Source organism: Nothobranchius furzeri, chromosome 8 (assembly GCF_043380555.1).
Source record: "Nothobranchius furzeri strain GRZ-AD chromosome 8, NfurGRZ-RIMD1, whole genome shotgun sequence".
Lineage (NCBI taxonomy): Eukaryota > Metazoa > Chordata > Actinopteri > Cyprinodontiformes > Nothobranchiidae > Nothobranchius > Nothobranchius furzeri.
The window spans coordinates 67,122,245-67,149,660 of NC_091748.1; the positions used below are offsets into that span (position 1 = coordinate 67,122,245).

A 27,416-nucleotide genomic window follows, 5' to 3' on the forward strand; every position below is an offset into this window, starting at 1 on the left:
GTGTGCTTGCTGCTGCTGCTGCTGGTTTTGACCGTTGGGCCCCCGAGTGATGGCTGCAGTCTGAAGGGGTCCAACTGTGGACTTAAACATCACCCACAAGACCACACACTCTGTGAACGGTGGACGCCCAAGGAGGAGAGGCTCTCAGGAACCATGGTATGGTACCCCACTTTCATATCCTGTGAACCGCTTTTGACTTGTGTGAACTCCAGGGTTTTAATCTGCCATCTGCGTTCTGATGTCTAAAGTTAGATTCAGATGATCTGAGCTCTAAAACCCAGAACTCCATTTCCATTTAACCTTATTTGTGTGTTAGGTTAAAACCTGCTCTCTTTAGCTTCTCCTGAGCAGCAGCAGAAAGAGTGTCCTCTTTTCAGGACTAGTCTTGTCATTCACATGCAAAATCCAGGGTCTGATTTGTTCTGGACTTTGGTTTTAGGGTCAAACTTCAGATGTTTGCATTCGTTTATGAGAAAATGGGTAGAAAACCTCTGTTGAAAGAGCATTAAGGAAAGCAACGGATGCTAAATGTTCTAAAATAAACCTAAAACACAAAATTAAGACAAAAACAGACTTTAAGAGATGATGAGTTGATACTGGAGGGCTAGCAATGTGAGCTACAACAGGAAGAGAGCCTGTTTCATGCACAAAGTTGAGAGGGTTTCACAGAAGGTGTGAGAGGAGGAAGTGGACTACAGGAGAGGCCTTTTCTGTCACAACACTTCCTCCTCACACTGAAAACAGCCCCACTCACACACAAAAACACAGTCTTATTTGGTAACATAGTGACTTGCAAACCTAAAATTATAAATACATAAATAAAAACACTTGAACAGGCCGTTGGTTCAGGGGGACAGGGCTAAAGTCAGCACTGATGTTTTCACCTGTTTGGTCCTTTCAGAATAAGAGTCACAGTAGTGACTTGGTTGGATCAAGAGTCTGATTTTGTATTTCTGTCATCGTTTCTGCAGCCAAAACCACATCGTGGGATTCTTTTGTGTGTGATTCTCATGGCTTCAGCTATTAGTGTTTAATAAAATGTACAGCTATTTCCTCAGGTTCCTGAAAGTGTTAAAAAAAAAAAAGAAAACAGTTATGCAATTATTTCCCTCATAAAAGTCACATTTGTTTTGTTTACTGTTCAGAGAAGCCTAAACTAGCAAATCTAGTAAACATGGCATGAAAATGAATAAATGTCAACAGATTCAGATGCAAATATCAGCTGAGAACACCAGCAAAACTTAAAGAGCTGCTTCCTGTTTTCTCAAACCAAAAATCCCTCAACTCAAACAACAAACAAATAAACTAACAAACAGGCAAACAAACAACTCTGAAAGTGCTTTGAACACTTGACTTTAAAGTATTTGAAATCATAAAATTGAAACACAAATTTCTGAACGCACCAGCAAAGTTTTTTTCAAAGTCCAGGATCCAGACTGGAACGATGTGTTCCTTCAGGACGCAGAGGGTCTGTATCATAAACTACCACGCTAATAATCCAATTTAAGATTAATTAATTAATCCAGTGATAACAATATAAGTAAGATTTAAGCACAACCTAATACTAAAAATGTGTTTTACTGACTTTTTTCCAAATATTTCATTCATTTGAAAACTACATGATTAGATCATTTAAAAGTTGTGCATCATCTATTTTAGATTTTCTTTTAACTTGGAGGTGTTTGTTCTGGTAACTAGAAAAATTGCATTTATTGCACAAATGCTGTTTGAATGCTGGATAGCTGGAACTGTAAGCTGAAGCTGCCGAACAGCTGAACTGAAGCTGACATTAAGCAAAACTGTCAAAATGAGCTGAATGTCTTGAAAGATGTAGAAGCAAAAAGCACCAACAAGCAAATAAAGCGCAAAAAGTAAGTGAAGAATAGAGAAAAATAATGCTAAATAGCAAAAAAACTTAAATCTGTGAACATTGTATAAAAATCTGGAGAGCTTTAATGTCTAAACACCTGTTATTTCAGTTTGCCAAGTTTAACAGTTTAATCTTTACATTTAGCTGAACTGTGAAATTAGCAGTTGATGCTAAATTTGGTAACTGATTGCTGAAGTTGTTGAATAGCTGAAGTAAGCTGAAACTAAGCTAAACTGTCAAATGAGCTGAATGTAGTGAAAGATGTGAAAGCAAAAAGCACCAAGAAGCAAAAAAAAGCACAAAAAGTAAGTGAAGAATCAAGAAAACTAATCCTAAACAGCAGAAAACTCAAATCTGTGAACACTGTTTAAAAAAATTGGACAGCTAAAATGTCTAAACACCTGTTATTTCAGTAGGACTAGTTTAACAGTTTAATTTTTACATTTAGCTGAACTGTGAAATTAGCATCATATGCTGAATTCAGAAACTAATTGCTGAAGCTGAAATTAAGCAAAACTGTTAAAATGAGCTGAATGTTTTTGAAAGATTTAGAAGCAAAAGGCACCAAAATGTAAATAAAGCACAAAAAGTGAAGAACGGAGAAAACAATCCTAAACAGCAGAAAACTGAAATCTGAACCTTATTTAAAAATCTGGACACCAAAAATGTCTAAACGCTTGTTGTTTGAGTAGGACTAGTTTAACAGTTTAATTTTTATATTTAGTTAACTGTGAAATGAGTAGCATAAGCCAAATTCAGAAACGGATTGCTGAAGCTGCTGAATAGCTGAGGTGAAGCTGAAACTAAGCTAAACTGTCAAAATGAGCTGAATGTATTTAAAGATTTAGAAGCAAAAATCACCAACAAGTGTAATAAAGCTCAGAATATAGGTAAAGAATGGAGGAAAAATGCTAAACAGCAGAAAACTTTAATCTTTGAACATTAATTAAAAACTCGAAATTTGAAATGTTAAACAGCTGGCATTTGAAAGAGAATAGTTTAACGGGTACATTCTTACAATTGGCTGGACTGTGAATTTAGAAATATTTGCTGAAATCTGAAACTGATAGATTAACATATGTTCAGACTTGATATGGGATGGATGAATGGTTGGATGAATGAAATAATGGATGGATTGTTGGATGGGTGGATGGATGGATGGATGGATGGATGGATGGATGGATGGATAGAAGCACGTATGGATTTATATGTAGATGGATTCCTTAGGCCAAGCCGATCGGTTTGATGTCTCACATGCATGGGTGTGTAATTCCATTTAGCCAGAAGATGATTGACCTCTCTCAACCAATCAGGGAGCTGGGAGGGAGTGGGGCACTTTCCCACCTTCTGACGGTCAATCAAATTGAACTTATTTCTAGTTTTAAGTACAAACAGTTCAAAAAGATCAAAAACAGGAGTCTGTTAATGGCTCAATATTCTGCTTTTTTATATTCATTCCTATGAGACTTGGTTAAAGTGATTTGTAGTTCCTTGTGTTGCCATGGTAACAGAAGACAGGAGTCTGCATGAATAAAGCAATGTACAATGTCACATGAAATAACATTTCTATATTAAAGTATGTTGATACAGTTGTGTCTAAAATGTTTTTAAATGTTGTTGCTAAGCACGTTGCCATGGTAACGCAGAAGACAATATCAAGTTAATACAAGATGCCTGGGACCAAGCAGGTTAAATTGATGTACCATATGTGTGGGTGCACATTTCCTTTTAGGCAGAAGACGATTGAAAACTCTCAGGCAATGAGAGAGCAGTGAAGGAGGAGGGGGCGGTTCCTGCCTTCTGACTAGTGTTAAAATGTCAGCTATGCTGCTAGTTTTAAGTGTATAGCGCTGGTTGGTTGGTTGGTTGGTTGGATGGATGGATGGATGGATGGATTCCTTAGGCCTAGCCGATCGATTTGATGTCTCACATGTGTGGGTGTGTAATTCCATTTAGCCAGAAGATGATTTACCTCTCTCAACCAATCAGGGGGCTGGGTGGGAGCGAGGCACTTTCCCACCTTCTGACCGTCAATCAAATTGAACTTGTTTCTAGTTTGAAGTACAGATAGTTCAAAAAGATCAAAAACAGGAGTCTGTTATTGGGTCAATATTCAGCTTTTTAATAATCATTCCTATGAGACTTGGTTAAAGTGATATGGTATGTAGTTCCTTGTGTTGCCATGGTAACAGATAACGCAGTTAAAATTGAATACAAGATTCCTGAGACCAAACTGGTCGATTTGATGTGTCATATGTGTGGATGCTGGATCCTGATTGGACAGAAAATGGTTGAACACTCTGAACCAATCAGAGAGCAGCACTGTTTTCCCGCCTTTTCCCCTGGCTGTTGGAGGCCTGCAGCTGTACTCCTGTTAATGAGAGAAGCCTTTAAATCTGTCCTTCAGAAGTGAAATTGGACCTGTCAAACTTCTCATCACCATTTGAAAAGTACTGCACCGATTTGAAAAATTCAAAAAGCGTGAGCAGCAGAAGGCACCTTCCATGGATTGTCTAGAAGCTATGACGAGAAACTTTTAGCTGTCTGAAGCCGATCAGAGGAGAAAATCTCTGTTCCTTTAACATGGGTTTCAATGAGGGAAAATCTGGGTCTCTCCTCTCTCTGAGGCTTGTAGCGAAAGAACGGTAACACTTACAGATAAAATGAAACCCATTCTAAAAAGCTGACAAAAGTTCCTACTTTTTGAGTTATAATTTGTTTTGGTAGTCCAAACGGTCTGGGGGTAGTAAAGAGTTGTTCACAGAAGATGTGAAGTTCAAAAGTTAGAGTGCGGAATTTTCAGTTTAGAGTAGTGAGAGACTTTTTTTTTGTTTTAATTTTCTCAAACAAATGAACCGTACGACCACAATGTTTGGAGTACAGTCATGAATTATAGCTCAAAATGAAGGTATATCCGTTAGCTGTAAGACAGCGTGTGACTCATTTCAATCGAACCTACGGTTCTCTCGGTACAACGCCAGAAATGGAGCAAGGGAGGGTCACTGCTCATATCTTTACCCATTATAACTTTTGTGAATTTTTCTGAAAATTTCAAGTCGTACCTCAACTTCTACCTGCGATTTTAGAAAAACCGTAAAAGATATCAAAAAGCCTCTTTAATATGTTAAACAGGAAAGTCTTGTGAGTTTGTTAAACTTTGAATGAAGTCTCTAAGTTAAAAAGAACCCAATACAGTTTTTTAAATCAAAAAAGTGATAGGAATTTGCTGAAAATTGACGAATCCCATTCATTTCAATGGGAAATTTTTCGCAGAAAAAGCTTAATAACTTGAAAATTTTTAAAGATATCGATGCCAAAAGTAATAGCCGGAAAGAGCTTAACGAGCTGAACGTTTTGATATAAAATTGTTGAAATAGCTCAAAATTTGAAGGAGAAGAAGACGTTCAAAAAGTGTGCGGAAGCAGAAGAAGAAGAAAGAAAAACAGGAAAACAATAATTATTCAAACAATAGCTGTTAGAGGCGTACCAGGCAGCACTACAACAGACACCACAAACTACACTGTCCCGGTGACAAACCTTGCCAGGCGTCACACATCAAAGGGGCAAGCATCGGTAAGGAAAACACTGCTTTAGCTCAGCTTTCTCTAACGAGACTTCAACAGTCATTTTACACGTTAGTCTCTTTGTTTAATCTAAGCATAAACTGAATTTAACAAATATGAGGCAAGTTACATTACGGTCCATGTTGCCCCCAAATGAAAAAGGACATTTTATTCAGCATTCAGCATAAAGTTCTACTGAATCAGCTGTAGTGCACTACAAAAAAACCTCACATGACTTCTGTCCGAGTTTAAAAAATTAGCTCAAAACATCTGGAACTGGTTACCTAGCAACCAGTCCCAGCTTCATGGTAATGGCAACCACAGAGGGTTATGCTGTCAGAAACATCTCTAATGATGCCGCATGACCGACGTTCTAATTGTAAGTTGCTTTGAATAAAAGCGTCTGCTAAATGAATAAACATAAACATAAACATAAACGTTCTGCTCTAGCTGCTGATATTTGACACATCTCAGACCCAGGGATGTTTTATTTCATTCATGACATTTAACTTCCACTAATAAAAATCTTTTAAAACAGGAGGATCGCGATACAGCGTGTTCTAGTTGAATAAGCTCCAACACTCAAAGTTCGATACCCCTATTTTAAAATGTTTTAATTAATCGTTGTTGTTTTTTTACTTTAGTGAAAGTTTTTCATGTCATTTGGCTTCTTTTTCACTCAAGTTCAACACAGTCTACTTACCTGACTCAAACCTTTTATTACACATGTGAATCAATGACTTAACAAGACGATCATACGTTTATCCAGAGACATTCTTGGACTTTAGCTGTGCCAAAACAGTTTTAAATCATCCCTCCTGGTGACAAAGCTGCTTCATGAGATAGGACATATTTATTTTGTTGGTCCATATTATTCAAAACATGTATTTGATGCGTAAAACCTTGACCTTATGTTGAGTTTTGTGTGCATCCTTCTGTGTGCATTAGGCTAAGTACCACTGGCAGAGTCAAAATGTCAAGCAAAGCGGCGTGGACGACATGGTCCTGCTGTCAAAGATCACCGAGGACGCCATCGTGGAAAACCTCAAGAAGAGATACTTGGACGACTACATTTTTGTATCCTACAAGCCGCACGTGACTCATCTGTTCATCTGCTCATCCATTCATTTCATCACCGCCACCTCCAAACTCACACATACTGACCAAACATTCCTCAGAAGGATCCAACAGACAAATCTGGGCATAAAACAAGAAACTCGCCCTTCCTCCTTTCACTGACCCACATGAGTCAGACGCTCACTTCCGTCCTAAAAAGAAAAAGGTTCAAAAGGTTTCTGCACACTTGAGCAGCCGATTCAAACTCGACTCGGGCATCATTTCAATGTTTCATTTTGAGAATTTTACTGCTAACATAAGCAAACTGTGAACCTTGAGTTCCAATATCTGTTTATTGGTTTTGCAGGATGTGGTTAAATTATCATCATCAGATGTCAGACCAGGGTGTTTTTTTTATTACTACAGTGTGTTTGTCACATCAACACTGGGGTCCAAGAAAGTTAAAAGGACAAAAAGTCAAGTTGAAGAAGCTTGAATAGAAAAACTGTTTTTTTAATTATTTCATTAAAATCTTTTTCTCAAATATAAAAGATTTTATTAGCATTAGCTGACAAGTCTCCTCATTAGGGATTTCAAAAGTGAGTTTGGTGTTTTTTAAAGGTTATTAGGAAGGATGTTTGAGCTTGTGTCTCATTATGACGTTTTCAGGAAACAGTGAGATCATCTAATGATGGAGGTGGATGGAGGTCTGACGTTCCCCCACCTACAGGCTGGCAGCGTGGCTGTGTGGGAGGAGACACTCATCTCTCTACCTGCAGCTGTAGAGGGATATTAGACATATACATTACCACACACCAACCTACATTACACACAAACATTGGTCCATCTGGTGAGTGGTGATGGTGGAGGTTTCAGCCCTGCTGCTTCTGCCTTCTACCCTCGGTTGGTCTGGCAGAGCTGGGGATCTGAAGCTGCCTGTGAGGCTTTGGGGCCGTTGCAGGGATGGGTGGATGGGGCTGGGTGGCCACAGGTTGGGGTCTGGTCTGGAGGTCCTGAGCTGTGCTGCAGCAAGATGGGTAGGTGCCTGTCGGCATCTTGGATTGCTGTTGCCTTGGGGGCTATTCCTGGAATGGGGAAAGCCCTCCACTGCTTGGTCCCCATATTTTGCAGCCAAGGGTGTCCTAACTATCCTTATGGGTTGGGGGTGCAGTTGGGGGGCTGGTGCTCACTCTGCCGGGGTGCAGGGTTGGGTTGGCTTGGTTGACCCATGCTTGGCTGTCTCTCAATGGGCATTGGGGCTTGGCGCTGTCTCAGTCTGGACTGGCCTGTATCGGACGGGACAACAGTGTGCTGGGCTGGGGATTATAGAGCTCTGGACGTCACGTGACTCTCAGAGAGTAGACGCCATGTTGACAGGCAACAAAGGTAAACAAAATGAATTGGATCGGCTTAGATTTTACTCCGTCTGAGTTTACTTCACACTTTAAAACAGAATAAATCGTTTTATATAGTCAGTAATTAAATAGACTAAACATCTCCAACCCTTACCGTGCCCCTGGGATACTTTTTAAAAATGCCAGAAGCTGTCGGAGCGGACCTGGCCAGGGAACGCCTTGGGATTTCCCTGGAGGAGCTGGCCCAAGTGGCTGGGCCCAAGTTTAGGAAGCCCACTAAGAATCGTAATAAAAGCATTTAAAATAAATACCATATACAGTTGAGGAAACGATATGAAGTGGTCGCTGCATAAGCGAAAACCTTTACTCTCGGCATCCCACTGCTTCATTTTAGCCCGGTCACTAGCACGTTTTACTGCAATGAGCCAACGTTTGCGGCGTTCCGGATCTTGGGGAATCCTGTAGAAGGCTCATCCCTTATGCCATCCGCGTCTGTTCTGCATCCTGGGGCACAACAGGAATCTACCATATTTCCCGTTTGAATTTTCTGACAATAACAAATAGCCCAGCTGGGGGCTTCTGCCTGCCAAGATGGCGCCGTTTCGATTTCAACTGCATGCCGGGAGAAGTGACGTCAACTTCAGGAGCTCAATAGTCTCTGCGGCTCCAAATGGGTTCACTTTGGCTGGGGGCTGGTGCCCTGATGTTCTCTGGCTGGCTCCCCATCCTCCCTGGGCTGCAGTCTGTCTTCTGAGCTGGCCGAATGGTGTCCGCGATCTACTGCTGGGGTAAGCGTGGGCCCCGGACTCTGGTGCTGGTGGGACCTGGGCTGTGGTGGGGCAGCCCCTCCCTCACCACATACACAACATTTAAAAAACAAATAAAAAACAAAACTCTTGGAGACAAATCCACACACAGACACCCACAAACACAAAGTGATTCACACAAACACAGCTCAGACCTGCACACGCAGGTAACCACTCAAATACACACAACAACATATTATACGATATAAACACAGACACACACATGCACACACACGCATGCACATACACACACACGCACCAACATTCTATAAGATATAAACGCATACACATGCACATGAACGCACAAACAAAGGCTACTGCACAACAGTAGGAATATCCCACATCCCTCTTGCTGTAGAGTAAAACTGCTCTGGCATGTTATGGCATCAAGGTCAACCATTCTGTCTGCTCCAACTGCCAGAAAGGACAGGTTGTAAAAAAACACATTTCACAATTTGTGAAAATTTGTTTAAATAGCTTCATCTATGGAGGATGTTTAAGCATCAGCTGTTTCAAAAAGTCCCAGTTTGTGACATCACAAATGGGGGGAGTAGAATAGAACCATCTCTCACATGCAAGAGAGCTGCTGCTAGAGCAGCTGCTCTACTCTGAGCTCCATCCAGTTATCGGAGCTTCTAAGCCTATAGCAGCCTGGGTGGGGGATGGGTGGGCTTGGCTAGCTCCAGCTTGTTTTCTTAAAGTGGTAGAGCCCTGTAACCGCTCATTGTAAAAGGAACTGAAAATGTAAAAATAATAATAATAATAAACTGCTGAGATCACTTAATATGAAAGATATTCAATGCAAAGAACTTCATGAACATGTTTTGTACTGACCACAGAACTAATGACTAAAGAAAAAAAGTCCTAACTTGTCTCCTTTAAAAACATTAGGAAAGTCGTGAAACTGCAAAAAACGGTTTGTGTCATTTTATTAACATAACTTCATTGGTCAGGAAGAGTTGTGCGTGTTTCGTTTTGCTGTGTTCTGATATTGATCTGAGATTTGTTACAGTAATAAAGTGCAGAATCGTCCGAGACAGATTAGGCTGGCCTCTGAGCTGCTGATTCATATCATAGAGTCAGCCTAGTGGTTAGAATATTTATGCTGTAAAGGCTTCTGCGCGAGAATCACAAAACGTCTGCCCTTCTGAATCATGTCAGATGAAGTTGTGTGATGAATTATTTATGTACTCGACTTCCCATCTCTGTCAGAATTTAAAGTTTTGGGACGTTTTTTAGCTGAAAAGGTGTCCTCACCTATCCCTTCTCTCTGTCTAACTGAGCAAATGTATTGTGTTTTTGTACTTTAGAATATCATTTGTGATTTATCCAGTAAATCATCTTTCATAATTCGTATCAATTTCTAAATCAGCAGCTGACTGTCTGCAGTAACTTTCTGCAGCTTGTTTTAGGATCCCTGTTGTTTCATCGGAGGAGAGACAGGAGTTTTAATGTACCCTGAAACAATTATTTAGTGTTCCATCTAAACCCAACCAGCGTGCACCACTTGGTCTTTGCAGCTATCCTTGACCCTCCTCCCCAGACTTACATCGGTCCTGTCTTGATATCAGTGAACCCGTTCAAACAAATGCCTTATTTCACCGACAGGGAGATCGAACTCTACCAAGGAGCCGTGAGTAGAATTCTCATGACCTGCAAACGTGCAGCTGCTCCTGCATCTGTCTGCTCCTTTAACTATAAATGCTTTGTTTACTTCTGCAGGCCCAGTATGAGAACCCACCACACATCTATGCCCTGACCGATAACATGTACAGGAACATGATGATCGATGCAGAGAATCAGTGTGTTATTATTAGGTGATTAAAGCCGTTTAATTTCTCATCCTTTTTTTGTTTTCATTTCCTATTTTTACATGAACCCTGAATGTTTTGTGTTTATCCCCGTGTGGTGCAGCGGTGAGAGCGGTGCAGGGAAAACTGTGGCTGCCAAATATATCATGGGTTACATTTCCAAAGTGTCTGGAGGCGGATCAAAAGTGCAGGTAGAAACAGCAGCTGATCTGTTCACACGACTCAGAAATAACATCCAGCAGCAGTGCTGTGTAGCCGTTTCTGTCTCACTCTGTCACTGTGTCTGTTGTGTTTGCTCCAGCACGTTAAAGACATCATCCTCCAGTCAAATCCCCTGCTGGAGGCATTTGGTAACGCCAAGACTGTCCGCAACAACAACTCAAGTCGTTTTGTAAGTGAGCTGATTGTGCAAGCGCCGATGCAGCCTGACAAAACACAGGCTGTGCTAAAGCTGCAGGATCTTGTGCACGCATTTCTTAACAGAAGTTCATATATTTCACCATGAATCTAAACCGTCTGGTTCCTTCTTTTTTCTTTTTCTGTCTTCACTTCAGCAGCTTTTGCTGCTAATGAACTGCTCTGGTCTGGTGAGGCATTTATAGATATCCTGCTGACTTACGGTTGCACGACTGAACACGAGACATTTGTGGGATCCTGGTGCATTAATTTCACACCTTAAAACCTCAGCTTACACATGTGAAGCTGAGAAAACCTCACATCAGGTTATAAATTTTCCAGTAACTCTTGTGGGTCGTTGCAGTTTCACGAACACACACGCATTAAATTAGTCTGCATGTTCACCTGTCAGCTAAATGGCCAATGTACAGCAAAGCTAAACGATTAATATTAATCTAGATTCATTTGACCTATCAAGTAGGGATGCATCAATACCACTTTTTTTCAAACCGATACGATACTGATACTTCGATCTGAGTACTCACCGATACCGAGTACCAATACCGATACTTCTACCACACAAAAAAATGCAATGAATTGGAATACAGGTTTTATTTTCATCTCTGCTTTCAACAGGAAAAGACTGGGAGGTAGACAAGAAATAAAATATATTCATAGAAATTATCACAAAACTAAAATATTAGGTGAACAGAAATGACAAGTTACAGTGAAGCCACTTTCAGGCAACTGCACTGGTATTGGTTCCTGGTATTGGTTAACTTTTACCGATCGGTGCATCCCTACTATCAAGGCCTGATGAGGTAGAATCATCGACACATATACTGGACAATTCATTTCCATAGGCTCCAATAACACGTTTTTGAGGCTAAATGGGAGGTGGCCACCACCGCCATTTTGACCGTGTCACAGGTTCCGTTAAGCCCAGACAATGCCACAAAAGGGAAGAGGCTGTAAGGCTGGGATCAACTGACGACACCCGATTGAACTAGCTACAAGCTAACCTGAAGCTAACCCAAAGCTAACGCAGAGGTGGGAGCTAAGCTAACGGAGGTAGCAACCTAGCTACAACCAGAGTTAACTGTGCACAACACCAGAGCTTCTGAGACAGAGATACGCCGGGCTGACCGCTGGGGAGAACCGGGTGGAACACAGAGGTCTCCGAGAGCTCCACAAGCTGACAGCCCGTGCAACAGACAGAAGCCGCGATCAGACAGAGATGCGCTGAGCTGTGGGGAGGGGAGAAACGGGTGGAAAACATCAGGTCTCCCGAGAGCTCCACAAGCTGATAGTCGGAACCCAGCTCCACCAACATGTTATATTTCAACCCATTTTCTAAAGTGCAGCATTATGTTAAATGCACTGGGTTTTACCCTATTACATCGAAATTTCATGGTTAAACAGTACATGTTAAAATCTAAGCTCAGCTCGGCAGTGACCTAAAATGCATAAATATAATTTTACTTACCGAAAAAAATGAAGTGGAGACTCCTTGGACGCTCTATTAGTGCAATTAATGCCACAGCAAGTCATTTTGTCCAACAATTGCACAAATAATATCCAAAAAAGAATACACAAACACAGAGACTCAAAATCCCAGAACAGCTTCCAAGCCAGACCGAGGCTCTACTGAGGCCTTTCCACAGAGCTAGCCCTGTGGTCACTTGGGTCTGATGCTCATTAATTATACAGAATTTTAGGCTTTTAGTACACTTAAACAGAAGAGTGAGAAAAAAATTCACCCCCCTCAGAGTTGTTATGAGTGTAAACTAGATCATTTAAACCAAAAACATGTTCTGATACCAGGCTGTAAACATGTTTATTTCTGCTGTGAAATTGGTATTTTTAACATGGGAGTCAATGAGGATTTGCTCGCGTCTGACACCAGCCCCCAGCGGATGAGGGTGGAACAGCAACTTTTGATATTTCAGGGTTGGCCTCAATTTTTGAACCGCATTATGGGGGCTTGGGTAGAATGAGCATGTCACGGTGGGATGAACACCCCCTTCTTTCTGTGCTCTCTTGAATATGTTCTTCTGGTTTATCTGGTAACAAATCTGATTCCCACAGCTAAGGTGTTAACTTTGATTTGCATCTACCAGGGGAAATATTTTGAAATTCAGTTCAGCAGAGGTGGCGAGCCAGACGGTGGCAAAATTTCAAACTTCCTGCTGGAGAAGTCGAGGGTGGTGAACCAGTATGAGAATGAGAGGAACTTCCACATTTACTATCAGGTCAGAGGACAATCAGCACAGTCCTGGAACAATGCTGGTTGCTGCAACACGCAACATAAACAAAGTGAACTCACACGGAACTAAAGTTAAACGCTGTGACCTCCTCTCTACCTGCACTGTGGTCTTTCAGTTGATAGAGGGCGCCAACGCTCAGCAGAAAGAGGGTCTGGGAATCATAACTCCTGACTACTACTACTACCTCAACCAGTCTGGGACCTACAAGGTGGATGGGACCAATGACAGCAAAGACTTCCAGGAAACCATGGTATTTAAAGTGGACATTTTTAGAAAAGCTAAACTGTAGAAGGGGAATTGTCTTTCTGATCAAGTTTTCACTCGCATATTAAATAAATAATCTTATTTAATTCAATTATTTATTTATAAAGCGCCTTCCCGCCACCAGGCAAGGAGGCTCAAGGTGCTCGACGAGCACGTAAAACAAAGTACAAACAACAATATTGTGAGAAAGCTTAAAACAACAAAATAATGACACAACTAAATAATAAAAATGAGATAAAACACAAAAAACAACAATAAAATTAGCAAAATGATGCATCAGTCTGGCTTGAATTGATAAAAAAAATGTAACAAAAGTTTTGCTTTAAGGGTCAAAAATACACAAAATGTCACAAATTTGCCTTGTGGCATCAAGAGCAAGAAAACAAACTAAAGTCATTTCGATTTATAACCATCTGCTATCCTCACTGTCTGCTTAACATCCTGTTTCCAGGAGGCCATGCAGGTGATCGGGATCCCAGGTGACATCCAGGCTCAGGTGCTGCAGATCATCGCGGGTATCCTCCACCTGGGGAACATCAGCTTCATAGAGGCTGGCAACTACGGGCAAGTGGAAAGCACAGACTGTGAGTGAAACACACACCTAGACTCCTCCATGCACACACACCTGTTCCCTTTGGGGATGCGTGGTAATTACAGCTCACAAAACGAGTCCCTCTGCAAACTCGAGTAATTGATAAAATGCTGATGAGTTGCTTTTCTTTCCTTTTTGTTTCATGCTGCTGAGGGAGTCCCATCATATGTGTACATAACTGGAGAAAACAATCAGCAGTGTCATTTTACCCTGATAAAAGACTGTGTGTAGACAGTGGGAGGTTTTCTTTAAGCTGTTTCTCCAAGTCCGTTACATGTATCTTTATTACAGCTAAGTTTCCAATCTAATTATTTGCATGTCATTTGCTTTTGTTTGCACTAGTGCTTGCCTTCCCTGCTTATCTACTGGGCATCGACCCGAACCGCCTGCAAGACAAGTTGACCAGCAGAAAGATGGATTCAAAGTGGGGAGGGAAGTCGGAGTCCATCAACGTAACCCTGAACCAGGAGCAGGCCACCTACACGCGCGATGCCTTAGCCAAAGCTCTTTATGCACGTGTCTTTGACTACCTAGTAGAGGTAAAGATTTCACACAACAAACTACATAAAATGAATTATTGCACAAAACTGGCTTGTTTTTAGATTTTATTCCCCTTTTTCTATCTGCTGCAGGCCATTAACAAAGCCATCCAAAAGCCCTATGAGGAATTCAGCATTGGCGTGCTTGACATTTATGGCTTTGAGATTTTCCAGGTCAGTGCACTCACACTTTATAGATGCACAACCTTTTATGTGCAGCAAATGATTGTTTTATGGAACTAGACAACAGTCATGATCTGACATAGATTGTGTTGTATTTTCTTCTGCAGAAAAACGGGTTCGAGCAGTTTTGTATAAACTTTGTCAATGAAAAGCTGCAGCAGATCTTTATTGAACTCACTTTGAAAGCTGAGCAGGTATCACTTAGGAAAAGCCTTTCTCCTCTTTTTTCTGTTCAATCAGCCAGAGGAATGCTTTCATTTCTTCTGTTTTAATTAGGAAGAGTATGTTCAGGAAGGCATTAAGTGGACGCCCATCGAGTACTTCAACAACAAGGTTGTGTGTGACCTTATTGAAAATAAACTGGTAAGCTCATAACTGCATTAGCTGATAAATAAAAGCAGAAAATATTTTTTTTTTTCAACAAAACAACTTTTTGTATAATGGATTCCTATTTTTCTAATTTAAAAACTTTGATAAATAATCACAGATGACATTTCCAGAAAACGTATTTTAAAAGGCATCTGTTGACAGAACCCTCCTGGCATCATGAGTGTGCTGGATGATGTATGTGCCACCATGCACGCCAAAGGAGAGGGTGCAGATGGCACTCTGCTGCAGAAGCTGCAGGCGGCCGTAGGAACGCATGAGCATTTCAACAGCTGGAACTCCGGTTTTGTCGTACATCACTATGCCGGGAAGGTACAAAGTCAAATTCATAATCAAAACTGCTGCAGGAGCTCAGTTGTTTTCACCTTAAGCTACGAGGAGAAGATTTTGAGCCTTGCAGAATTTCGTCTGATATAAAAAAATAAAAAATACAGGAACCTTTGTGTTGTTGGTTCAATTTATTTAGTGAAATTTTATATTTTCTCAGGTGTCGTATGATATCAACGGCTTCTGTGAGCGAAATCGAGACGTGCTCTTCCCCGACCTTATTGAGCTAATGCAAAGCAGTGAATTGTAAGTCTTTGTTATAATTATTATACACATGAATACACACACACACACACACACACACACACACACACATATATATATATATATATATATATATATATATATATATACACACATGGAGCTCCACAACCAAGTGGCTGGCATCGTGTACAGAAACATCTGTACAAGGTATGGACTGGAAGCCCCAAGGTCAAAGTGGGTAACACCCCCTAAGGTGGTTGAGAACAAGAGAACCAAGCTCCTGTGGGACTTCCAGATCCAGACCAACAAAATGGTGATGGTGAACCAGCCGGACATTGTGGTGGTGGGCAAAGAACAGAGGATAGTCGTTGTGGTTGATGTGGCAATACCAGGAAAAAGGAACACTGGAAACTAGATAAGTACCAGGGCTAGAAAGAAGAACTTGAGAAAGCCTGGAGAGCAAAGACACCAGTGGTGACGGTGGTCATCACAGAACTTGGGCCAATAACCCCCAAACTGGAAGAGTGGCTAAAGCAGATTACTGGAAAACATTTCAGTCCAGGAAAGTGCAGTTCTAGGAACAGCTGAGATACTGCACAGAAGCCTCGAGTTCCCAGGCCTCTGGTAGAGGACCCGAGCTTGGAAGGATGAGACCACCCACAGAGAATGAGATGGTTTTTTTTTTGTTTTTTATTTATTTATTTATTTATTTGTGAAAGCACGTTACAGATAAATTTGTCTTTTCAGTGACTTCATCCGTAGCTTGTTCCCTGAAAACCTCAACTCTGACAAGAAGGGGCGGCCTACAACAGCGGGTTCAAAGATCAAGGTAAAAGTAAACGACCACGAGGCAGAAGGAAAACAAGAGTTTTGTGATGTAAAATCTCACTGATTTTCCAACAGAAACAAGCTAACGAGCTGGTCAACACGCTGATGAAGTGCACTCCTCACTACATCCGCTGCATCAAACCCAACGAGACAAAGCGGCCAAAGGACTGGGAGGAGAGCAGGTCTGTACGTCACACCCATACACACATACAGAAGGATGTTGGTCTTCATTAATAACATCCTTCTCTGTGGTGGTAGGGTGAGACATCAGGTTGAATACCTCGGGCTGCGGGAAAACATTCGAGTACGAAGGGCTGGATTTGCATACCGCAGGCCCTTCAATAAGTTCCTGATGAGGTGGGTTGGGATTGAGGCTTTAGAATCGTCTTTTTGTTTCAATCATCGTCGATGAAATTTTGTCATTTCTTCGCCACAGATATGCCATTCTGACACAGGAAACGTGGCCGTGCTGGAGGGGCCCGGAGCAGCAAGGGGTCCTTCACCTCCTCCGATCTGTCAACATGGATAATGATCAGTACCAGATGGGACGCACCAAAGTTTTTGTCAAGAATCCAGAATCGGTACAGAAGATCTCAGATGTTGTATTTGACCTTATGTTTGTAGAAAACACTTAACTTTTTGTCCCACTAGCTGTTCCTGCTGGAGGAAATGAGGGAGAGGAAGTTTGACACTTTTGCCAGAATTGTTCAGAAAGCCTGGAGAAGATTCAACGCCAGGAAGAAGTATGAGCAGATGAGAGAAGAAGGTGAGCAAGAAGATTCTTTGTTGTTGTTTTTTAAACCATAAACCACATTTTGGATCCTAATCACCTGGAATATTTGTTCCTGGTTATGACGCTCAGCCTCAGACATCCTGTACAACTCCAAAGAGCGAAGGAGGAACAGCATCAACAGGAACTTTGTCGGAGACTACCTTGGTCTAGAGCAGAGACCTGAACTGAGACAGTTCCTGGCCAAAATGGAGCGTGTTGACTTTGCTGACTCAGTCAACAAGTTTGACCGCAGGTTTAAGGTCAGGAGGTCGTTGTGCTTTCTGACAAGGAGAAGGTTACTAACTCTTCCTCCTCTCACATCCCCCTTTCTCTCCCCTCACACAGTCTATCAAGAGAGACTTGATCCTGACCCCTAAAGGCATCTACCTGATTGGTCGAGAAAAGGTGAAGAAAGGACCTGAGAAAGGGCAGATCAAAGAGGTGCTGAAACGAAAGCTGGAGTTTGGACACATCAACAGCGTCTCTCTCAGGTACGTGTCTAGTTCAGACAGGATGTGGGCTTGTTGTGTCAGAATAAATTGTTGAGATTGGGATTATTTATAGAACCGGTGGGCTACTTTGTCTTTAACCACAGTGTGAGAAACATTTACGCCACTAGACTGAGAGACTCTTCAAATCGAGCCCACGTTGAGCTCTAGAAGCCCTGAGCTAAACTGTTTTGAACTACAGCTCCATTTTCTCCACGAAAGCCACTCGTTTATTTTTTATTGTCTTGTAGGATTTCCTGAAGTTTGTAGACGACTTCCTTAAAATGGCCTTCTTATTTTCAGCACAAGACAGGACGATTTCTTCATCGTGCACGAGGCCCAGTACGACAGTCTGCTGGAGTCCACCTTTAAGACGGAGTTCCTCAGCTTGCTCTCAAAACGCTATGAGGAGGTGATCAAGAGAAAACTGTCAGTCTCCTTCTCTGACAGGTAGAGCAACACAAAGTCTTGACTCACACGAGGAATCAGAAACACTGACCACCACTGACACGCCTTTATTTTCTCTCAGACTGGAGTTCAGAGTGAAGAAAGAGGGCTGGGGCGGGGGCACCACCAGAGTGGTGGCGTTCCAGAGGGGTCATGGGGACCAGGCCTATCTCAAACCTGGGGGGAAGACTCTCATGGTCACGATAGGAGATGGTTTACCCAAGTCCTCAAGTAGGTTAAACACAACAGTGACTCAATAAAAAATAAGGAAGGCTAATATGTGCAAATGCGGTTGTAATCTTTGCTGAAATGGCTAGTGAAAGGTGGAGTTTCAAACGATGCAAATGGACTTTTATCTCTTCAGAACCAACAAAGAAGTCTGCTCTGGAGTCCCGAAGTGGAAGGAGAAACCATGTAGCCAGCAGAGGTTGGACACTCAAAAAGCTGGACTTTATTTTCATTTTTATGTCAGTTTTACTGATACAAAGAGCTAAAGTTGTACGTGCTAGTAGCTGAGAGTGAGCTTTGTTTAAATGACTGCTGCATCTTTAATTAAACCAGTGGTTTTCAGAGATCAGGGTTGAGGAAATGAAGATGGTTTTGCTTGGACTGTAGAAGTTAAAGACCAGGTTCACTGAGAAACCACTTATTTCTTTATCCGTTTTGAAAATGATCAACAACTCTGAGTTTTCCATACAGACTGAACATGAAAATAGTCTCCTACACCTATCTCCTGCATTAGCTTCTGATAGAAAATCGGTGGTGAAACTCTCGGATTTGAAAAGCCTGACAGATGTCCAAAAATCAGGAAATAAGACTCAGAATCCTGCTGTCTGAAGCTTCTTTCCCCTCCGACTGACTTCAACGTACCCAAACAAGTGCAGCAGAGCTTACATGACATTCACCCCCACTGCTAATGTATTAAAAATATGAGTAAAGCTGACCTTTAAAATAAAATGAAAACTATTACTAGAACTATTTGTTACAGGTAAAGAAAGGTTGTTGAGGTCATTATGACACCTCCTGCCACAGTTGTTATTGAGCGGGTGCTGCAGCGTATTAGACAGGGGCGGCGTTAGGCCCGGCTACTTGGGCTGAAGCCCCGGATGTTTCATGAAAAGCCCCGGATCTAAATTGCGGAAGTAACATGCAGTACCAAAGTCCAACAGAGAGGGAGCAGCTGGCAGTAGTTGGTATACAGCCTGCCTGAGCCTCCACCACTGTAGAAGAAGCCCTTCAGCAGCTGGCTTCTTCTACAGTCTCTGCCTGAAACGCATGTGAAGATGGACATAAGGACGTTTTTTAGACAAAAAGTACAACGACAGAACCCCAGCTTTGATGAGACTGGTGTTGACTCAGGTTTGTGAGTCTTATTTGAAAATATTTGTTGTGCTGCTGGTTTGCCTAAAGTTAACTTATCAGGTAACGTTGTTGGAGAAAGAAAGGGAATATTTACTATCATCTCACACTAAACACTAACAGGAACAATATTCTGCCCTGAAAATGCTTAATCTGTAGCTTCAGATTAAAAATTATGTGGTACAAAACATATATGATGCTGACTAGTGCGTGTCACGTGTGTGTGCGCACATGTGTGTGTGTGTTAAGCCCCGGATCTTCTTCAGTCCTAAATCCGCCCCTGGTATTAGGTGGAAGTTTTGGTAATTCACATGAGGATTTTTATCTTTTTATCTAAAGTTATCTGGAGTTTGTTCTTAACTCTTCTCTCGTGTCTCCTCTCAGCACACCAGAATGGAGCAGCCAAGTTTTCCAGAGCCCCTCATCAGCAACAGTCTGAAATCACATATTCTGCTCCGCACAAGCAACAACAACCGCCCAAAGCAGCTCTGCCCAAACTAGGCTCCCAGAGGACTTCCCGAGTGCCAGCCCACAACCAGCATAACCAGAGCAACATGGACTTCCTCAACGTTCCTGACCAAGGCATGTCAGGGTAAGAGAGACCAGCTTCTAGGAGGAAAACTGGACAGGTGTGATGACAGAGAGGGTGGGGCTATTGACTCACTGAAATCAGTGCATACAGGTTTTATAGTCGTTGGGGCTTGTCAAGGTTAAGCTAACATGAAGTGAAAAAATATGTTGAATTGTTGGTTTTTGAAAGCAAACCTGTGGCTGTTGCACAGGGTGACGCCCTTCACACATGGGTCATTTAGTATCTCTTGGACACCTGTTAGTGTTTGTGTGCAGCAGAACAAAATCTCCCTTTTTAGCACACATTACATAAAAGGCTTCTAACAATAACTAGGATGATTATTGTATAAACAAAGATGTTTATAGTAGCTACAAAACAAATAGGCAGTACTGGGGGTACAGATTTGTGTAGTAAAAAAGAGAACAGAGGAAAAACTAGACAACAGAATGAATAGGAAGGGAAATATAGTAAGAAAACAGGTGCACTCTGATAAAAGAAACCAAAATAGGACAGAGGGGTGTCAGTAAAACTGATTTCTTCAAGAGCAAATTCTTCGACACAAGTTTTCATCCTTTTTTTGGTTCAGATAAAGTATTTTGATTCTGTAGCTACTTCTGGTTCATAAAAAGTCTCAAGGAAGATGCTTCTACAGGGTTGCTTTTTTGTCACGTGCCTCTTAAACAGCTCATAATAAGTCAGATCAGTGCAAATATCTCATAATATGACTGTGTCAGCTTAGAGTTGCCTCATTCTGAAATTATACACACAAGCTAACGCAGCTATAGCTCCGGGCTACTTGCTAACTGCTATCAACTAACAACAGAGTGCCCATCCAGATGGAGAGTTTGTAGTTGCTGGTGATTTTGACAAGGCAAATCTCAAAACTGTACCTCCCAAATTATATCAGCATGTGCAGTTCCCCACAAGAGGTGAAAATGGACTTGATCGTGTTTACAGCAGGGTTTTAACGCAACAGCCCTCCCCCACTTAGGCCAGTCCAACCACATTTCCCACATCTTAACTCCAGCATAACAGTTCTCCATCAGAACAGTTACAGGACTGCTTTGATAGTACCAACTGGTCCATTTTCAAAGGTGGAAACATCGACCTACACTTCCACGGTTCTCTCTTACATAAAGCATTGCACAGATACTGTTACAACAACAAAGAAAATCCACACCTTCCCCAACAGCAAGCCATTGATTACCAAAGATGTCCGGTTCCTGCTGAAGGTCCTTGACAAAGCTTTCAGGTCTGGCGATGTTCAACAATACAGCGCTGCAGGTCAGAGCTGAAGAGGGGCATCAGAGAAGCCAAGGTGGCTTACAGGAGAAGGATTGAGAGCCACTTTGACAAATCAGACCCACGACGTGCATAGCAAGGGATACGCACATCACAAATCATACTAGCACCAACTCACCATCCATCAACAATGCAAGACTGGCTGAAGAGCTCAACAACTTCTTTGGCTGCCATGAGGCAACGACTGCTGGAACCATGATGCCATCTCCAGCACCAACAGACAACAGCAAGCTGCTCATCCTGCAGACCGCTGAGGTACAGTGTGCACTCAGAAGTGTTAACACAAGGAAGGTAGCTGGTCCAGATGGCATTGCGGCAAGGGCCCTATGTGACTGTGCAGCGGAACTGGCTGAGGTCCTCATAGACATCTTCAACATGACACTGTCCCAGTGCTCTGTCCCTGCCTGTCTAAAAACCTCCACAATAGTACAGATACCAAAAAAGTCTGCAATAACAAGCTACAATGACTACAAGCCTGTAGCTTCAACACCTCTCAATATGAAGTGCATGGAGAGACTAGTGCTGCAACACATCAAGCCCCAACAGAACCAACAGATCAACAGATGCATTCAATAACATTTTCCCCAGCATACTATTCCACAAGATGTCTGACCTTGGCCTCGAGCACAGCATCTGCCTCTGTAAGACTTTCTAACAAACCGACCACAGTGTGATAAGTTAGGCCATCACCATTCCTCCTCTCTGTCCCTCAGCACAGGAGCCCCACAAGGCTGTGTCTTGAGTCCCTTCCTGTTCTCCCTGGACACACATGACTGTAAGCCCGCCGACAATACCAATGCTATCATTTAGTTTGCTGATGAAGCAACTGTTATGGGTATAATCAGCCAGGGAAATGAGTCGGTGTACAGGGAAGAAGTGAAGCGGCTGGTAGACTTGTGTACAACCTGACCCTGAGCACCAACAAAACCAAAGAACTCATCATTGACCCAAGAAGGAAAAAGGTGGAGCACCAGTCACTCACAATGAATGGAGTGCAGGTGGAGAGGATGTTACAGTTCAAGTTCCTGAGCACAAACATATCAGAGGACCTCACATGGACACACAACACCAAATGTCTGATAATGAAGGAACAACAGCAGCTATACTTCCTGAGAGCTCTCAGCAGTTTTTGTGGTTTTATCAATGCTCCATAGAGAGTCTCCTGACCAACAGCATCCTGGTGTGGTACAGCCGCAGCTCTGCAGCTGACATGTAGGCCCTGCAGAAAATATAACAAACACACACTTGCCTGCCCTGGATGACATGTTCACCACTCGCTGCCTTCGGAAAACCACAAACATCCTAAAGGGCTCAACCCACCCTGCTAACCATCTCTTCACATTTCTTTCATGTGGTAAACGATACAGGGCAATAAAACCATGCACCACCAGGCTGTTGAACAGCTTTTATGCAAGATCCCATCACTGAACTGAATGTTGTTGCCAGGAGGTCACACTAACAGTGACTCTACTGGACAGTTAGTGCACTACAGCACCTTTACATTTAGCTAGCTATCCCTGATACCTCAACAAATGACTGTTTACATTTTTATTAGTATTACTTCACGTTTCACTTTATACTTTTAAAAAGATTTGCACCTTAAACTAGCTGTGTGTGCAAAAGATGTGTGTGTGTGTGTGTGTGTGTGTGTGTGTGTGTGTGTGTGTGTGTGTGTGTGTGTGTGTGTGTGTGTGTGAGAGAGAGAGAGAGACTTCTATTTTAGACTTGTTATTTTATTTTACTTATATTTTACTACCTCCTTACATGAGCTTTCTTTAATGAGCGCAAAATCAATTTTGTTGTACACGTGCAATGACAATAAAAAATCTTGAATCTTTAATTATTAAGGCTTGTTTCTGTAGCACTTTTAAACAAAGATGAGGGTAAGATGTCGAGGGGGCATGCAGAGGTCTTCATAGAGTTAACTAGTTTGGTTAACTCAGGCAAAGAAACAGGAGCGAAGCTATCTAGGATTATGGGCCTGGTTGGAGTCAGGAGAGGCAGCGATAAGGCTGAAGGAGAGATGCTAGATCTAACCTTATTGACTTTGTCCACAAAGAAAGACAGAAAGTTCTCACAGTCTGCAGCAGAGTGGATGGAGGCTGTAGGAGTAGCAGGAGAGACGATGCTGCTGATGGTGTTAAACAGCACCTTGGGGTTCCCTTTGCTCTGGGACACCAGGTTGGAAAAGTAGGAAACCCTAGCGTCTCTGACTGCAGAGTTAAAGGATGTCAGAAGATCCTTTAGGTGCAGCAGATGGACGTGGAGATGGGTTTTCTTCCACAAATGCTCAATATTTCTGCATTGGCACTTCAGGCTGCGAAGGCTGTCATTAAACCAGGGAGTAGGGTTCACTGCAGGAACTGATCTGGTTCTGACAGGACAGATGTTGTCCAGAATGGAGAGGCAGTGCTCGTCGAACTGAGAAGTTAAGGAATCTGGGTCGTTATCAGAAGAACGGGGTGGATCAAAAGCAGCAGAAAAATTGCTAACTGTGCTCTCATTAAGAAAACGAGAACTAACCATACGGCGAGCAGGAGGTGGGGATGCAGAAACTGACAAGTTAAAGAAAATGCAGTGGTGATCTGAAATATAAACGTCCTCAGGACAAACACTGTCAGCATTTAGACTCAGGGTAAAAACAAGGTCTAGAGTGTGCCCACTAGTGTGTGTGTGGGGCCAGAAACATGCTGGGTAACGTTGAAGGAGTCCATAAGGCTGGAGAATTTCATGGCAAAGTGATCAGAGGGATCATCAACGTGGATGTTAAAGTCACCAAAAATCACCAGTCTGGACAGCTTCACAGTGGAGGATAAAGTCACTAAACTCCTGAAGGAAAGAACTGTTTGGACCAGGTGGACGATAAACCACAGCACAGTAGAACGGGTCCTTACGCCCGACTTTAATCAGCTGCAGTTCAAAGGAAGCAAAGTGACCAGAGGTTGTGGAGCTACATGGAAGATGGTCTCTGAAAACAACAGCTAGGCCTCCACCATGACCAGAACCCCGGGGCTGGCTAAGAAAAGAATAACCACTCGGGCAGAGTTCAATCAGACCAGAATAATCAGATGTTTGCTGCCAAACTTCAGTCAGAAACAGAAAATCCAGGTTTTTAGAGAGAATTAAATCATTGAGCAGGAAGGACTTATTGTTAACAGAGTGGGTGTTTAATAGAGCCATGCTGAGTGAGGTGGAAGAATCAGAAACTACAGAAACAGCTAGAGTTAGTGGACGTAAATTAGCAGGGTTAGATCCACGGTGTTTATAAAAACCACTTATGGAGGGAACAGGAGGAGAAACCACTGAGGAATGAGGATAAACCGACCTTAAAAAACTTGGACAGAGAAACCGCGCCACAACGCGGCTTGGCAGGAATGCGGAAGTGGTGCTCAATTAGCCAAACAAAGGAAAAGAAGCTGAAAGATCACGCCGATGTTTACTAGATAAACCACGCTTTAAGAGAAGTCTTATCCTCACCTGGATTCCTGCTCGTTTATCTCTTTTCCTCCTACGTTTTCCCGGGACCGGATAAACATCGCTGGAGGCGCCCTGGTTGGAATCATCGGTTGGCTCCGGGCCAGTGCGCCACTCAGAAGAAGAAAGAAGAAAATATCATTTCTATAGCGCCTCTCAAGATAAAAATCACGAGGCGCAAACAGGGAGGTAACTCCTCGGTGCATCTTGGGCGATCGTGAACGAACGGATGGACCGAAGAGTCTGGCGATCATTGGAGATGGTAGCAGAGACACTACTGAAGAGGATCGCAGACAGGAGCAAGGTGGAAAAGAGGAGGTTAGTGGAGAAAAGTTTGAAAATTGGCCGGTGACTGCGGCTAAGCCAAGCACAGGCGCCATCTTGTTACCGACCAGAAACGGAAGTGAACAGTAACTATGTTCCTCTTTCATTTTTATTGTGAGGACTTTGCTGTAAGACTTGACCTCTTGCAAAAGTTTCATGTTAACTGATTTAACATGATTTTATCCAATAATTTGCACCTTTTTTGTATTTAGTGTCTCCTACAGCAGGGGATTCATGCTCATCCACAGACACAGATACACAGGTTTAATAATATGTCACTAGAAATCCGACTCTTCTTTGCCTCATAAATAGAATGTTTAATTATTATCCTGCATCCAAGAACTGGCTCTAGTTGTTTAGTGTTCGATGAAGTAATCCGAAACATCAAATCAAAGTTTTTCTTTGTTACAGGAAACAGAGGAGGAGGAGCATCAGCCATCGACCTCCCCCTGCTCCTAAACCTCAGCCGCGACCTCAGGGCCCCCGCTGCCGAGCCTTATATCAGTACATTGGACAGGACACCGATGAGATCAGCTTTGAGGCTGATGATGTGTTTGACCTCGTTAAAGAAGGTATGAGGAATAAAAGTTATAAAAAGGAGCAAAATGCAACTTATTTTGGATTGATGGGGACAGTAGCAGCTCAGGAGGTAGAACCGGTTGTCCAGTAATCAGAAGGTTGCAGGTTCGAACCCGGCTCTGTAAAGAGAATGCTGCTGTTGTGTCCTTGGGCAAGACACTTAAAGAGGAACTACACACCATCCGAAAATGTAACTCCACCCCTAGTCAAGATTTGAAAAATGCTATGAAAGTGGGCGTTGCCAGGAGGCACAGAGTGGCATGGCCAAGTGTGGGGAATTTCCATCCGGGGAGGGAGGGAGGGGGAGTGGGAGGAGACGGTACAGATGATGTCAAATTGTTCCAGCCCCAGTCAATCACAAGTTTAAAACACAGTCGCTGCTGTTCTGCCACAGGGGGCAGCACCAAGGCATTTTTAGACCTAGATTCTAGATTTAATCAAGTTTACACCAACATGTCAAAAAATGCACAGAAACAGAAAGATTGCATTTGTAAAGACCCAATTATACAGTTAATTAGCAAAAAAAAAAAAAGTTATTTTGGGGTTTAGTTACTCTTTAACCTGCCCTGCCTGTTGGTGGTGGTCAGAGGGGCAGCAGTGTTCAGCAGGCCTCGCCTCTGTCGGTGCGCCCCAGGGCAGCCGTGGCTGCATCTTAGCTCATCATCACCAGTGTGTGAATGTGTGTGTGACTTTGTGAATGACTGATGGCGTTGTGAAGCACCTTGGGGGGTTGTAGAACCGTAAAGAGACGTCATTAAAATTCAGGCTGTTTCTTTTTTTTTTTTTTGTCCCCCATTTCTGCAGATCCATCAGGCTGGTGGACGGGCAGGATCCGAGGAAGGGAAGGTCTCTTCCCTGGTAACTATGTGGAAAAGATCTGAAAGAGACTTGTCATGGACATCTCTGTGCCTCACAGTGTTTCTTTCCTGCAACATGCTCTGTTTGGTCATTGGAAGGTATCTTGTTTAGGGGAGAACCTTGCAGACATTTGAGCTTGGACTAATCTGTCATCAGCGTGTGGTATAAAGAAAAAAAAATCGCAGGAGGCGTCACTGTGTTTGTTAAAGTGCGACTAGAAGGAGCTGCTCAGGTTTCATCTCTGCTGATCAGAGTTCCTCTCTGAATGACCTTCAGCTGCTGGCAGACATCTTCTTCCTTTGAGTTATTTCTGATAAAGACTCGAGTTCAGCCGCAACAGAAAAACAAACTGATAAATCTGCACCTCTCCCTGGTGTCTGCAGTCCTGCGTTTTTCAGGAGCAGCATCCACCTCAGGTCCGTGTTCTTGATTTAAATCAAGTTTCATTAGAAGCTTGATTAAACACACAAATTCAGCACTGCAACAAACTCGCTTCTGATAAAGAAAATCAAAGCTTTTGAAGGAAATCTATGTGATCAGGGTTGGTTTATCTTTTAATTCTGCATTATTTAGTGTTTTCATAAATGTGGTCACATAAACTAATAAAAAAGAAATATATTTTCATACTTTTACACATTTTCTGCCTCATCAGAACATTTAAATAGATTTCAAATCAGAAATGTCTATTTCATTTGCACATGTTGCGTTTTGTAAAGTAATTTCTTTAAAGTCAGTCGGTTTATGATTTTGTACATGAATATAACACAAATAAAGACTTGCTGAGAACAAATCTC

At 42.4% G+C, this 27,416-nt stretch overlaps 1 protein-coding gene across 1 annotated transcript; it reads left to right on the forward strand.

The window, feature by feature from the left end:
* Positions 1 to 27,070, forward strand: myo1f (myosin IF). Its single transcript, XM_015970931.3, has 28 exons — positions 1 to 156; positions 6,382 to 6,510; positions 10,194 to 10,283; positions 10,373 to 10,467; positions 10,565 to 10,652; positions 10,763 to 10,852; positions 12,978 to 13,109; positions 13,240 to 13,374; positions 13,840 to 13,972; positions 14,323 to 14,519; positions 14,613 to 14,693; positions 14,810 to 14,896; positions 14,979 to 15,065; positions 15,234 to 15,401; positions 15,577 to 15,662; positions 16,368 to 16,449; positions 16,524 to 16,630; positions 16,707 to 16,805; positions 16,885 to 17,029; positions 17,100 to 17,214; positions 17,311 to 17,480; positions 17,566 to 17,711; positions 18,012 to 18,158; positions 18,238 to 18,386; positions 18,520 to 18,582; positions 19,899 to 20,106; positions 25,597 to 25,757; positions 26,569 to 27,070. The coding sequence occupies exons 1-28, from the start codon at positions 154 to 156 to the stop codon at positions 26,643 to 26,645; spliced, it is 3,270 nt and encodes a 1,089-aa protein (XP_015826417.3). The 5' UTR covers positions 1 to 153; the 3' UTR covers positions 26,646 to 27,070.
* Positions 27,071 to 27,416: the final 346 nt, after the last annotated feature.

Excerpts from the sequence above, each read along its gene's own strand:
- myo1f (XM_015970931.3), top strand. Across the intron at positions 14,897-14,978 it reads TCACTTTGAAAGCTGAGCAG|GAAGAGTATGTTCAGGAAGG; the intron begins GTATCACTTAGG and ends TGTTTTAATTAG. Across the intron at positions 20,107-25,596 it reads CCTGACCAAGGCATGTCAGG|GAAACAGAGGAGGAGGAGCA; the intron begins GTAAGAGAGACC and ends TCTTTGTTACAG.